This window comes from Coenobita brevimanus, chromosome 101 (genome assembly GCF_032717465.1).
Source record: "Coenobita brevimanus isolate Jiangsu-jjx chromosome 101, ASM3271746v2, whole genome shotgun sequence".
NCBI classification, from domain to species: Eukaryota; Metazoa; Arthropoda; class Malacostraca; order Decapoda; family Coenobitidae; genus Coenobita; species Coenobita brevimanus.
In genome coordinates, this window is record NC_137054.1 from 5,140,052 (window position 1) to 5,153,997 (window position 13,946).

Here is a 13,946-nt window from a genome sequence, read left to right on the forward strand (position 1 = left end):
TTGTATTATATAACGCAATTGGGAATGAAGTAAAAAGGTCAAGTTTCTTTTCTGTGTCGTTATGCGTTTCAGTAAAGATGTAAGAAACTGAGGGCTTGTCTATCCGGTATCGCTCTCAGTTAATAAAACGGTCGTTAGGCCCCTACGCTTTAAAATCTCACACCCTCTATCCTTCAATCCTTCTCCCAGTTTCCCTACGTCCTCACGCTCCTTCCTTCTGATCTCCATTTACCATGCTCTGTAGCACCATCTTCCTCCCTGTTTCTCCTCACATTTCTTCTTTCTGTTCTCGGTAAAGTATACTATCCTTTTCATATCTCTACCACGATCTGTTCTTTCCTTATGATCATACCATTTCTCTTAACTTTGGTCAGCCTGTCTTTTTACTGCCATTCTCACTCGGTCATACCTTTAACTGTCTCACCTCACAGATGTGGGAAATAAAATGAAAGCGAAACGCCGAAAGAATGGAAGTCATGGAAAAGCTTTAAGATATTGAGTTTGTGACGAAAACTTTTTATACCCACCGAGTGTCTCTTTCTGGTCTTTGGATTCTACCCACCCCATCCACAGATTGGGAAGGCGATGATGATGATGACGATGACGATGAGTTACTACTGAATAAACATTTTAGGCGCCACAGGTTGTCGGTGGTCTGAATAATAGGCCTCAGCAGCAAAATAATTAACTGCCTCTGTTACATGAGACGAGTGCCGATACTAATGTCACCCAAAACCACACAAGAATTCCACACAAAGACACACAAAAACCAGATTACTAATGCCACACAAAGACACAGAAGGACTTCAGTAATAATGCCACACACAACATTACACAAGAACTTCGTTTCATAATAGGTGATGTTTCTAGGTCCTCAGATGTACTGCTGGATGAATGGGGGCAAAGGGGAGACAAGCTTTGACAAATTAAGCCATCAGACTTATCATCATACACAAACACAGTCACTAACGCCACACACAAAAGCAAGCAAAAACTAATCCTACGAAGCATACAATCACTATCGCCACCCTCAAACGCACACAATCACTAATACCTCATACAAGTAAACATGAATTAGCCAAACAACAAAGTAAAGGAACTAATGTCACACAAACGAAAAATAGAACTAAAAATGTCACACTTAAATTTACACAAGAATTAACACTAACAAACAACCACACAGTCACTAGCACCTCAGAAAATCACAGTAACACCATACAAAAGACAAAGGCACACAAGATAAACAAAAATAATAATGTCACAGAAAAGCCGCCTCAGCAGCCACTCACCCAGTACAGATGTGTCCTCCTCCAGTTCGACGATGACCCTGCCGGAGATGAAGTGTCCGGGGAAGTACAGCAGGTTGGGGTTGTCGAAGAGGATGATGAACTTCTGCAGCTTGCGGGCCATTCTGACGGTCAAAGTGATTAATGGTACAGTACAGCGGCGATGCGTACCCTGGGCCTCTTTGAGTTTGCGAGGATTTAAGTTAGTCCGCCTTGTTTTCAGGTGATTTGGTCCTAATTCACTGCACGTGGTATGTAACTTGGCGTCTTTTAGTGACAAGGATCAGTTAAGCTGATCTTACTGAACTGGTTGTTTATTTTCCTTCTTTTCAAAGGATAAGTTAATGTTTTTCTTTACTGATATTTTTCTTCACCACTACGATTCACAAAACTATCAAATGGTAAGTTCATTATTTTCTAGCAACAAATGTTCACTTTTGTTATCTACGGCGATTAATCAAGAAACACTTTCAACCACCACTCATAATCTAGTCTATCACTTGATCTTGTAGGTCGCAGAGTATTTTTGATTATCTTTTTCCACACTTCACTTGTTGTTTTGTATTTTCTTGCGTCATCCACGTTTTTTTCACAGTTCCTTCATTGAAAATGATATCAGGGCTGGAGATCTGAGTAGAGGTGCACCAGGTTATGTGTTGTGATGTTGGCTCGGCTTGACACTCAGTAATGCTTCTAGTTTCCTGAAGCACTCAGCTCTGAAAGGCAAGCAGTTCTGAATTTGTCTTAGTCATGCCATATATTAATGTTTATAAGTAAGACGGCAAGAAGTAGTAATTACAACAATAAAGACAGACAAAATGCTGACAAAGAAAGGCTAAGGAAATACAACATAAGCAGCAAATAAACTACTGACCATCAAATTAACAGTAAAGGAGTATCATATAAGAGTAATGACAGATCTTGGTGGCAAACGATAATATCCAATGATGAAAATATCAAATGACTGAAATTAACCCTTACATGATTGGGACTACTTTGTTATTCTACTCCAGCTAACGCCAAACGATTACATTTAGATGAGAGTGAGATGTAGGAGTCGTAGAGTTGACGCTTTTACCATAACCCCTCTCATGATCGGGAGAAATCTAGTACCCTATCCCAGCTGACGCCAAACGACTGTATTCAGCTGAAAGTGACGGCTGTGTAATTAAAGGTGAGTACGAGAAGGTGTAGGCATGTATATAACCGAAGAAGGTCAGTTTCACAACACCCGTAGAGTAGGAAATGAACGAACTGCATTCCTCTTTACACAACGCAATCAACAGTGATGCAGAAAGGTCAAGCTTCCTACAAAATAATTTCCCATCAAGTGTTTCAGTACTGACGTCGGGAATTGAGGGTTTGCTTTCCCTAGCGATCTCAGGTTAAATCTCGTCAACCCGATTACGTATTTTTATTGCATCCTGCCCTTTACCAAGAGACTTTATTCAGTTTAAGGGAGATTTTTTCGAAACGCAGGGGTTAGATACGAACTTAATGAAATACCTTCGCCGCAGGAGCTCATTCCCAAGTTGAATAAATCACCTGAAGATAGCATAAATAAAATAAAATACATCATCGAAGTGAAAGGGTTGATGACAAGGCTCTCTATCATAGCAGCCGGAGACATATAACCTCATCAATCACTATAACTTCTTCCTCATTTCATTCTTCTTATCTACAGGCGATTTTATTACGCTTTTTAAGGATCTGTAGTAGTGGCAGGGTTGTTTATGGCTATAGGTAACTCCGTCTCAAAAAGTCTCTTAAAAACTGAACGAACAACTCTCCCATAAATAGAAAAAAACATCGAAGTATAGTAGCATTAAATAAGATGATATGGCGTAACCAGACTGGAAGGGCTCATATGTACAGTACAAAAAAAAAAAAAAATCCCGAGGTACATCACCCTGTTGACGTCACTGTAAATCTTGGCCAGCTTAAAGAATATTCTAATAACACTACAGAAAAACAATGGTATGATTTATTTGTCGTTAAAATAAATCATTGTCCGTGCGGTAGATATTCTCTCTCCCTCTCTCTCTCACACACACACACACACTAAGTAATGAAGTCAGACAGCCCAGTGCTGTACAGATAAAGTACTCCACACGTCACTATCAAGTACATACACCTTCACACACATATCCAAGTGGACAGCAAACAGACAGACAGAGATGGAGATAGACAGAACGACGGAGAGAGAGACAGACAGACAGACACAGACAGAGACAGACCGGCAGACAGAAACAGACAGACGAGAGAGAGAGAGACAGACAGACAAACAGACAGACAAAGACAGAGACAGACAGACAGACAGACAGACGAGAGAGAGAGAGAGAGAGGACAGAAGTGACCGCACCCAAACCCAGCACCTCTGGGCACCACTCTCCTCTTCCCTTAGACACCTGCCTCTTGCACACTTGTTAGCTTGAACTTCTCTGCCACACCTGCCGTATTGCACTTCTCCCCTACAATTGTCCATTCCACACCTGTCATACAGAACTTCTCTTCCACACCTGTCTTATAGCAGTTCTCTTTTACACCTGTTCCACACCTTTCTTATTGCACTTCCCTTCTACACCTGTCCATTCCACACTTCTCTGATAACACTTTTCTACACCTGTCCCTTCCCCACCTGTCTTATTGCACTTCCCTTCTACATCTGTCCACTCCACACCTGTCTGATAGCACTTCTCTTCTACACCTGTCATACTTCACTTCTCTTCTACATCTGCCTTTTTCACATCTGCCATATTGCAGTTCTCCCCTATGTCTGTCCCTTACACATGTCATCTTTCACTTCATTTCTACACCTGCCTCTTTCACACCTGTCACCTTGCAGTTTTATTCAAGTCCAGGCAAACATGTCTCATCCATATATGTCTCACACATTCTATTCGTCCACTTTTTTTTATTTTTTTATTCGTACTTGAGGCTTGGAAGGTGACTAGGGACTGAGTTTGGTGGAGCACAAGTGTTTGGCTCCCCCTTTTAACCTGATAATCGACAGACTGACTTGCTCTGGAGGATAATGTGAGGATCATCTATTTAAAAAAAATGTGGGCTGTTGGATGGCTTGTAAGATGGAGTCAAGAGTCCTGGGGCTTGAGTGGTGTGTGAAAGAGTGTCTGGCCTATTTCACTAGGCATGATGGTGATAGCTTTCCCCACTTTTCATGTTTTTTTTTTTTCCTTGTTTCCTCAACCCTACCTTACGTATCCATCGGCGAAAAAGAGTTCAAGATGATGGGTTTATACACACCATTAATTTCCACAAACATCTGATTATGCCCTACTTTAATTTACTGACTTACTATTGTTTTCCTACTGTGTCTTATTCCATGGCATTTTATTTTCTAAAAGAACCCATTCTCACAAACCCTATCAGGACCTGTCTTGATTTGCACTGTCTTTCTGGCGTCCCTTCTCTACTCGAACATTGTTTCTGATTGTTTTCCTACTGCAATGCTTTCTGCATCAGCACTTTCCACCAAAGCTTCCACGAACTGTTCCCTCTGTCCTCATTTGTCCCCCAGAGAAGCCAAACTTCCAGTCTTTTCCACATTTCATCAACAACCTCTTTCACACCTTTTCCACAGCCTATCATCTACACCCCTTATAGTCATTTCCAGTCTTTTTGACATTTCTTCAAAGGTCACCTTCACATGTTTTCCAGTCTCTTTCTCCAACAGTCATTTCCATGTCTCTTTTCATGTTCATTTCATTAATTTCTCTTACAAGCTCCGAGGCCACATGACGATGGATAGATGAAGCACGTGATAAAGGAACCAAGGCGAGACGAGATACACAGTACACGTCTTATCTCAGTACGGGGGGTGAGACCAAGCAAGCCAAATGATGAGGGAGAAGGGGGGAGAGATGGTGGGTTGAAGATATCTCGCCCACTCACTTTGCAAATATATTCACTCAAACACCCCTTCCCGGCACTTTACAGCCCAGCCTCATTTTCACTAGAATTCGTTTTGCCAGCTCCAAGTCACAAGTCACGTGTCACTGAGGATATAAATGGAAATGAAAAAGTGGCACAGGAACGCACTTCAGGAGCAGAGCGAGGTACACCCGCCCTCAACCACGGCAACTCACACTCTGACGTCCACAGTCCAGTCCAGACTCCACACGCCACGCTCCACACAGCCTACAGACCACCAACCAGCCAGAGTCCCAGTCTTGTTTCTCCTGCGTCCGATTCCTTGCGTAGCGAAGATGCGGCGAGAAGACTGACTAGCTTACTCACCCTTCTAAGTTTTCTTATGTATTTTTCTTTTCCACCAACCCAACCTCAAATCCTCAATATCATAATTATCCTCCCCATCTATTGGCGGAGTACGGTATAACTGTTTCCCATGAAGCCTAGTTTTTCTCAGCAACAGTATTCATGTAAACACTGTTACAACATACATCCAGCGGAAAGTATATGCAACCAGTGTACAGTATAGTGCAGCTTAGTATTGCAGACTTTCGTCAAATGGTGAATAAGTATTGTAATGTTCCTTCCATAAGTGACTTGAGATGGACGTTAGATAATAATCCTTTGAGAGAAAACGTCGTATGGGAGACTCAGGTACATTTCTCCCTGGACGGTTCTCTTATGATTACAATTTGTCTTATTACCTGAAACTGTAGTTCATAAATGGATAAAGTTGATCACACTGATTTGAAAAATATTATGTGAATGGAAGCGGTTGAAAACGTTCACTATCTGTATTAAATCATTCATCTCTGTTTAATCTTCTACCTTTTAGATGAAGTCGCGCAGATTGCAAGTTGGTTGACGGAATGGCGTAAAATTTGTCAAGTCGTTGCAAAGCATGACTACAAAAACAAAATAAGCTTGGGTATTTCCCCAAGGAAGGCGATTTCTTATTTATCCCTGATAACCTATTACAAGAGCTCTCTCTGATATGGCAGTCCTGGAATATCTGGTTAGTAAGAGCAAACATGTAAACAGTTTCAAAAAAGGTCTGCAGGCCCCTCTCCACTTTTAATAGTCTATCCTGAGATGAATAAAATCATCTTGCTGTTACGAGAATAAAAATTAAAATGGGCAAATTTGTCGTTTCGGAGAGTACCTCTTTGGAAGACGAAATAATATTTTTCCCGAGTTTTCGTTGTGTCCTATCCTAACTTAACCTAACCTAACTAAACCAAATACTAACTAACCAAACTTAGCCTAACCCCACCTAATCTAACCTATGACTGTAATATTAACAGGTAATAATAAAAAACAAACTGAAGGTGTTGTCCCATAGCACAATAATACCTAAAAATGCGTAATTGGAGTGAATTGGTAATATCACCAACAACCAGGCGACTTATAGTACGAACATGTGAAAAAATGAAAAATAAATAAGAAGTGAGAGTGCACTCACTGCCCCAAGTAATGATATAATAGCCTACCCTAGACTTCATTTTCTCCCATCAAGCGTTGAGAGAGAACAAAAATGTTTCATCATAAACCACTTTCTTTACTAGATCCTCCTTCATTAATCTCTCTGTTAGGTCTTGAGTGGATACGATTATTGAGTTCTGTTGGTCAACTGCTGGGTAAGAAGCACGCTATATATATATATATATATATATATATATATATGGTATTAAACAAAGAGAAATGTTTACCCCCAACAGCAGTCACTTGGGCTCGTCTTCCTCTGATTCCATGAAATTATCATCTATCCATCCTTGATTTAGTTTACGAAAGTCCTGCTTAGGTTAAACAAAATCACAGTATTCAGCACAGCTTACATTTATTACAAATGAACCTTATACACTAGAATCACTTAAAATACCCGTAACACTGCACAAAATTAATATATAGCCATCCACCATGCAGAGAGTCATACTAGGAATTATAAAACCAATTGCTGGCTTCATATCGCTAACTCCTGTACCAGAATAGTAACACGATATTCAGTTTCCATTATACCACATGCAATAAATACCTCAATTGTATGAACCCAATGAAACAGTCACATACCCAAACTACAGCCTCATACATATCAGGATTCTTCTTTGTACCTCAATGCCCGGAAGCTATGGCAGAGCTTAAAATTGATAATACTAGCCGTTTTCTCTCATCACGGTTTTGCGGTGCGACGAAATAATGAATCGGTGGCCATTTACTGAATCGGCACTTTTAATTTGAAAATGTTATAATTTTTATGACCATATAAGTTCATACACACCTAATTATTGGAAATCCGGTCTAAAGTTTGTGTTTCACTGTTAATTAAAAAATCAGGATTTAGAGCGTAACCGTGCTAAGTCAGAGGAAGTATTTTCACCTTCAGCTCGCCAACTCGCTTTGACAGACTTCTATTTTACATAGCTAAATATTGATTTGAAATGCCAATCAATGTATCTGTGGGCATATTTTAACACATATCAATATGATAGTAATTATCCGTACTTATTATCCAATATAAAATTTTTAGAATTTCCGTGGGGAGGTTTGAGCTATATTTAGAGCAGTAGTGCGATCTCTAGGCTATCCTCTATATGATGAGTCTCGCTTCAGCTGCCATCAGATTGGTCTGAAGATGTTCCCAGGAAGGAACGAAACGTCACCAAGAACACTAACATTTGAACAGCTACACAGAACTTCAGAAGTCTAAATGAAAATCAACGTAGCTTAGCCCGACGCATCAAAAGCATCGAGCATAAATTAATGCAAAAACTGCAGTTACATTCAACCTCGTTTTTTTACAAGGAGGTATCTTACCTGGCTATAAAAATATATTGATAGATAGACAGATAGAATCCTCCTTTTCTTCAGGTTGGTAGGTGAAGGTCATGGGTCAGATATCAACGTTACAATCTTTCCCAAACAGGTGGTTGTGCCTCGTCATGGGAACAGTCTAGTCAACTACTGATATACAGGACAACATTCTGTCAATCTGTCGTTCTGCTTACGAGATGCAAATGAATGAACCGGTTGGTTGGGAAGTGAATCAGTTGGCAGGGCAGTGCACATCTGGCGGAGTAACTGACGGATCTGACGTTACCGCTGGCGTATATATCCGTCTGGGTTCTCGTAGATCTCCTCACACACTGCAATACAGAACACACTGTGAGGCGGGATGACAGAGGACGGAATACAACTCCCTCAATAATGAAAGTAAGTTGACTTGGCAATAACCACCCGAGCAGTGAGGTATACTGTACATCTGTACTGTGCATCCTATTTATAGTTCACTAAAATGAAATGTCATTAGCCAACTGTACATTGTTTAGCTGTTCATCCTTTATGTCAGATTATTAATTCATCACAATGCAAATTCAAGCAAACGTGTTCCAAGCAAACAGAGAATAACTGTACAAAGGAAAGCAGACAGCAAAAGACTTATTCGTCCTTTCGAGGCTGTTTGTTACAAGGTAGGCTATAACGAACATGGCTTTCCATGAGATGAAAACAAGTAAAACAAAAGCAGGGAGGCTTTGTGTCTCCTTGTTTTACACCCTTCTTTATTGGTAGGCTATCCTGTTCCTGTCATAACGTAATTTTATGGCAGCAGAGCTGTCTCTCCAGATGTCTTATAGTCTCTAAAGACATTTCTATTACACCTCATTTTCCTTTGACGATTTCATCATTGCCGCAGTCCTTACACAAAAAAGTGCTTTATCATAATAAACAAATACGAAGTTCAGAGACCTTTTGAATTCTAATGTTTTCTTGGTTGCCAAGTAAATAACTTAACGGATTGTTGTTTAATGACCACAGCAGGAAGTTTATCGTTTTGTTGGCTGGATTGCATTTAGCACAGGCCACATGCTGTGCCAGTGATATACAAACGCCGCTCATTACTCGGTTAGACAAACACCATTCACCTATTTCCCCTGAATGGAAGATGATGGACTGTAGGTGAAGGGCTGCTTTAGCTTGCATTCCACCAGTTCACATCAAGATGACCCTGTGGCTAAAACAACAAACACAAAATGGGGGGCACATAATCACCCATTTTAGGCATGCTTTCTTGATATGGCTATGGCTTCGACATCTCAGCAATTTTAAATTGTTTTACTAGTGCGTCAGTTAGAGGCTATCAGTATATGATTCCAAGCTTTTCATTTGACATAATCATCCAGACCTCCTTTCCCACTCTAGGGTAGGGTGAGGTAGTGTCCAGAGAGCCATAATCAGTTCGACAGACGGAGGTACCAACCAAAGTTTGCCCTAGTAAATAGGTCACAATCCCATTCACTCAACATTCAAACCCCGGAATCCTCTCTTACAAAATTTGGTCTCACTACATTCACTGTAGCTTCATACTACGAGTCACATTTTTCTCTCAGCAACCATCATTTTACTCTTATTTATCTTTATTTTCAAGGTATGAGGCTCATACACATCTACAAAACTCTGCGCCAGTATACCAAGCTTTTGTCCGCTAATTGCAAGCAGCGCTGCATAATCTGCATACATCAGATTTGAGTCGCTCCATCCTTCATCATTAATTACCAGCGTTATCCCTCTCTTCATTATTCGTGTTTTCACCTCTTTCACAATCCCAACCGTGAACATTCTGAACAGTCATGGGGATATTACACAACCTTGTCTCACGCCTACACTAAATTTGAGTCATTCACTTATATGCAGAATGAAAGACTGACTAAGAGGGTGCATGTAGGTGAGGTGGAGGGAGGGAGAGGGAGGGGTAGACCGAGGATGAGGTGGAGGGATGGAGTTGAGAGGTATATGAGGGAGGGGGGGGTGAGTTGGGGGGAGGGTAGTCGAATGGTGGGTGACAGAGTGACTTGGAGGCGTTTTGTCTGCGGCCACCCTTTGCGGGATTAGGGCGTCGGGCTATAGATAGATAGATAGACTTATATGCCCATCTACTCGTACCCTTGAGCAAGCTTCAGTACCTTCGTAAAAGCTCTTAATGACACTCAGTAATTTACCATCTACACCATACAGAAGCAAAACCTTCCACAATCCCTGAGTTTAACTTGTCATGAATACCTTGTAGTTCTCACAGGTTTTCTCCATTATCTGTTTCATTGTAAATATCTGATCCGCACATCATTTACAATTCCTAAAGCCACCCTCTTCGTCACTCACCAGGCCCTCTGATATATCTTTGATTCTCTATGATAATTCTTCCACATACCTTTCCTACAGCGCTCAAGAGACACACATTACTATTTTCGTAGCACTGATAATATTTGGACGTAAAACATTAAGTCTGGTTTAGTTGCATCAGGAGCATACAATCAGCAGGTTTTTTGCTGAAATTTATGAGTTACTAGAATTACAGTATATATGTTATATATTTTGCTTCCTATACTGCAAATCTGTTATCGGAAAACTTAAGACTACTTCGTAACTCTATTTATGAATCTGTTATAAAGTCAATGACTCTCTGTGCCTTACCTCCCGGGTGGTGGGTGGTCATGTAGTTGACCACACACTTATACAGGTACAGGTACTGATCCTGAGGGGAGGTAAAAGAGGAGCAAGGATTAGCTTAGGCACAGGTGAGACACTTTTACTTAACACCTATTTCATTCTCTGTTGTGAAGGGCCTAGTAGAGCAAAACTGTTGTGTATATATATCTATCAGTATCCATTTGTCCATCTATTTGTCTGCCTATCTATCCATATATATATATATATATATATATATATATATATATATATATATATATATATATATATATATATATATATATATTTTCTCTTGTGGAGGTTTCGGTACAAACAGTATCTCGGGATACAGCTGTCACAGAACTGTTGTAATTCCAAAAATGATTTGCGCAGTTACATGGATTCCAAAGTGGTGATGATTCACCTTGTTGTTGTAGAGGTCACTAGGGACATCAGGCTGAACCTTCTCTAGATAACCTGATACCTGACTATAGTGGTAACATCTCGCACCTCACTTTTAGGTTCACTTACCCTGTAACCTAGCTCAGTCAGGGAAAAAACGACTCGCCTTCTGTCACTACGTGCCAGTGTTTTAGAGTACACACACACACACACACACACACACACACACACACACACACACACACACCTGCGTCTGCACCAGGTGGGGACGACAATTACGCAGTGTCAGCAGGGTGTGCCTGATGTTGAGGGTGGGTGTGGCAGGGTGGGCCTCCACGTCGGCCATCAGGGTCCAGAAGGCCAGGAATACGCCCGTCACGCCACATCCGTCCCTGGGAGTAGGGGAAGGATCAGAGTGGTGGCAGGGGCAGGGGATGGGGTAGAAACAGAAGAGACAGGGGGATATTATAAATGAAAAAACAGGAAATACTGAGGATAAGTTCTGAGACCTTAGTATCGTCGACTTATGAGGCTTTCCAGCACCCCTTCCATAGAGATTGATCTTGCATGTTATCTCCTTGTTATTTTCTTGCACGTCAGTAATGTGTTTGTTATGTACATTATTAATTTTGCAATAATATCGTACAAGAGAGTATTACTGAGTGCTGTGAAGAAATAAACGGGTAAAGAAAAGGCGTTAGAATGGAGGACACCTGTAATCAGGTGAATGAATTATTTTTTTTATTCTTTTGTCTTTCCTTCCTCTGTTCTGTTACTGTAAAAAAAAAAAAAACTAATATCCTGGCTGAATACTTTCCGTGGTTTGTCTCCTGTGCTGGACTATAATGCACCTACTGGGTTTGAGAGACCCCAAATGACAACTTCTCTTCCTTCTATAGCATAACGATAATGCACACTAGTTTACGTCTGTATCTTCGTACTTGTAGCAGTAGTAGTAGAAGCTGCTACCCCAGGCTCATCTGAACGTGAATCCGCCAAGTTGCCGATCGAAATCGAAATTTTCCTAATCCTGCAGTCCACTACTCTCCTTTCTGGGGATGGGGGGGGACAGAGACGTTTGTATAGCAGGTCTGCTCCTCCGGTCGATCTTATCAGTTGCTATCTGTCTGAAATATATCAATGAAAATTCCAATAATTACTAGGGATATGACGTACCGCAAGTCCTCTGGTACAGTACGTACTCTTGCTGCTGCCAGTCCACTGCACTGTATGAGGTTATGCAATGCACGGTAATTAAAAAAAGATGCAGTGGCAAGCAGCACCCAAGTGGTGGCGTGCACTACCTACATGAGATCCAAAGATATATCATAACGATATCCTAATAATACCAGTCCTGCAGTGGACGAGGACTAACAGAGGATGATGATGATGATGATGATGATGATGATGATGATGAGAGAGAGAGAGAGAGAGAGAGAGAGAGAGAGAGAGAAATACCTGCAGTGGACGAGGATGGGTGGAGGGGTTTGGGGCGTGTTGAGTCTGATGGCCATGGTGAAGTCCAGGAGGAGGCTGGGGGAGCGAGGAACCCCTTCTACAGGCCAGACGGTCAGGTGATACTGCTTCACTGGCCGCTGCTCTGACCCCTGCCGCCAGGTATATCATCATCATCATCATCATCATTACCCATGCCTTATTTCCCACAGTACACTGGGTAGGTATTCAGTATGTGATTGAGGACAATACATAATCATTACAATCTGGTTTTGTTTAATAGGATGATTGACCTCCCGTCCACCGTTCTGCTTTCTCGTTAGGTGTGTGTACCAGAACTTTTTTTCTTTTTTAGCAAATTTACACACCCTTACTTTTGTGTGTATAATGCTAAGCAAAGTTTTCTACACGGTACGTCAATTGTACTGATAAAAACGCAGTAATGAGGAAAACCTTTGCCTAAAAACTAATCAGTATTACTTTAAACATTACATAAAAATACATCAGTTCAGAATGATGCGCTGTTTAACTAACACAGTAGTGGTTACCATTTTTTATCAGGAGATAACGCTTGATTTGCAGGAATAAATAAGACACAGGGTTATATGAAAATCAAAAGGGACGATAAAGTGGGGAACACAGAGGAAAGAATAAATCTCGGGTGAATTACTATTACTACGACAGAATTTGTATACAGTTTATTATATCAGCGAATTGAGTGAGAACACTGGGTAGACCATAAATAACCGACCAATCCTCGATATCCTGACAGCAATGTCATTAAAATGATAAATCTCCATCAGTTTCCTTGTCATCATACCTACGATGTCACTAAGGCGACAGCCTTTATCATAACGAAAGAAGATTAAGAAAGACGAATATATGACAACGATAACTATACTGTATCAAATATTTTATCATAATTTATAAATATTTAATACAAGTTACGTCTTTCCACCGGTAAACCATTACAGTGACCCTAATATCAACATAAATGCCTCAGACTCACCTTGACGAGCTGCAGATATCGGATGGTGTACAGTGAACTCTTCTCCTCCAGCTTGTATTGGACGCTGAGCTGGCCGAACTGCCTCCAGTCATCACGGTATTCTGGCCAATATTGACAGCACACCTCCTGTGCCAAACACACCACACCACACCATCAATAATGATAATTCACTACATCCTCACCTAATGGCGGCTATCCACGCTGCTCGGGACTGCCAGAGATCGAGTAGCTTGGGGAGCCACCATTAGGTGACCAAGGACGACTCATGCAAGCATGTTACGGTTATTTTGCGAAATCGATCATTTTGCAAGTTTCCTGGTCAATTTTCAAAGAAACCAAAAGCCTGATAAGTTTTAGGTTAGGTTAGGAAGGTAATTTTGCAAACTCAACCTTACCTAACCTAACCT

At 41.0% G+C, this 13,946-nt stretch overlaps 2 protein-coding genes across 3 annotated transcripts in view; both read right to left on the reverse strand.

Moving 5' to 3' along the window:
* Nucleotides 1-1,467, reverse strand: part of Vdup1 (arrestin family protein Vdup1) — a 146,879-nt gene extending 145,412 nt beyond the window's left edge. For both annotated transcript variants that reach the window (XM_080284264.1, XM_080284263.1), the window contains exon 1: nt 1,290-1,467. In XM_080284264.1, coding sequence (XP_080140390.1) covers nt 1,290-1,410 — 121 coding nt within the window. In that variant the 5' untranslated portion in view covers nt 1,411-1,467. The remainder of the gene's footprint in view (nt 1-1,289) is intronic.
* A 2,219-nt stretch (nt 1,468-3,686) lies between these two features.
* Nucleotides 3,687-13,946, reverse strand: part of LOC145414898 (receptor-type tyrosine-protein phosphatase H-like) — a 34,633-nt gene continuing 24,373 nt past the window's right edge. The window contains exons 15-19 of the mRNA XM_080284315.1: nt 13,540-13,665; nt 12,534-12,682; nt 11,323-11,467; nt 10,680-10,740; nt 3,687-3,832 (exon numbers count right to left, since the gene is read on the reverse strand). Coding sequence (XP_080140441.1) covers nt 3,687-3,832; nt 10,680-10,740; nt 11,323-11,467; nt 12,534-12,682; nt 13,540-13,665 — 627 coding nt within the window. The remainder of the gene's footprint in view (nt 3,833-10,679; nt 10,741-11,322; nt 11,468-12,533; nt 12,683-13,539; nt 13,666-13,946) is intronic.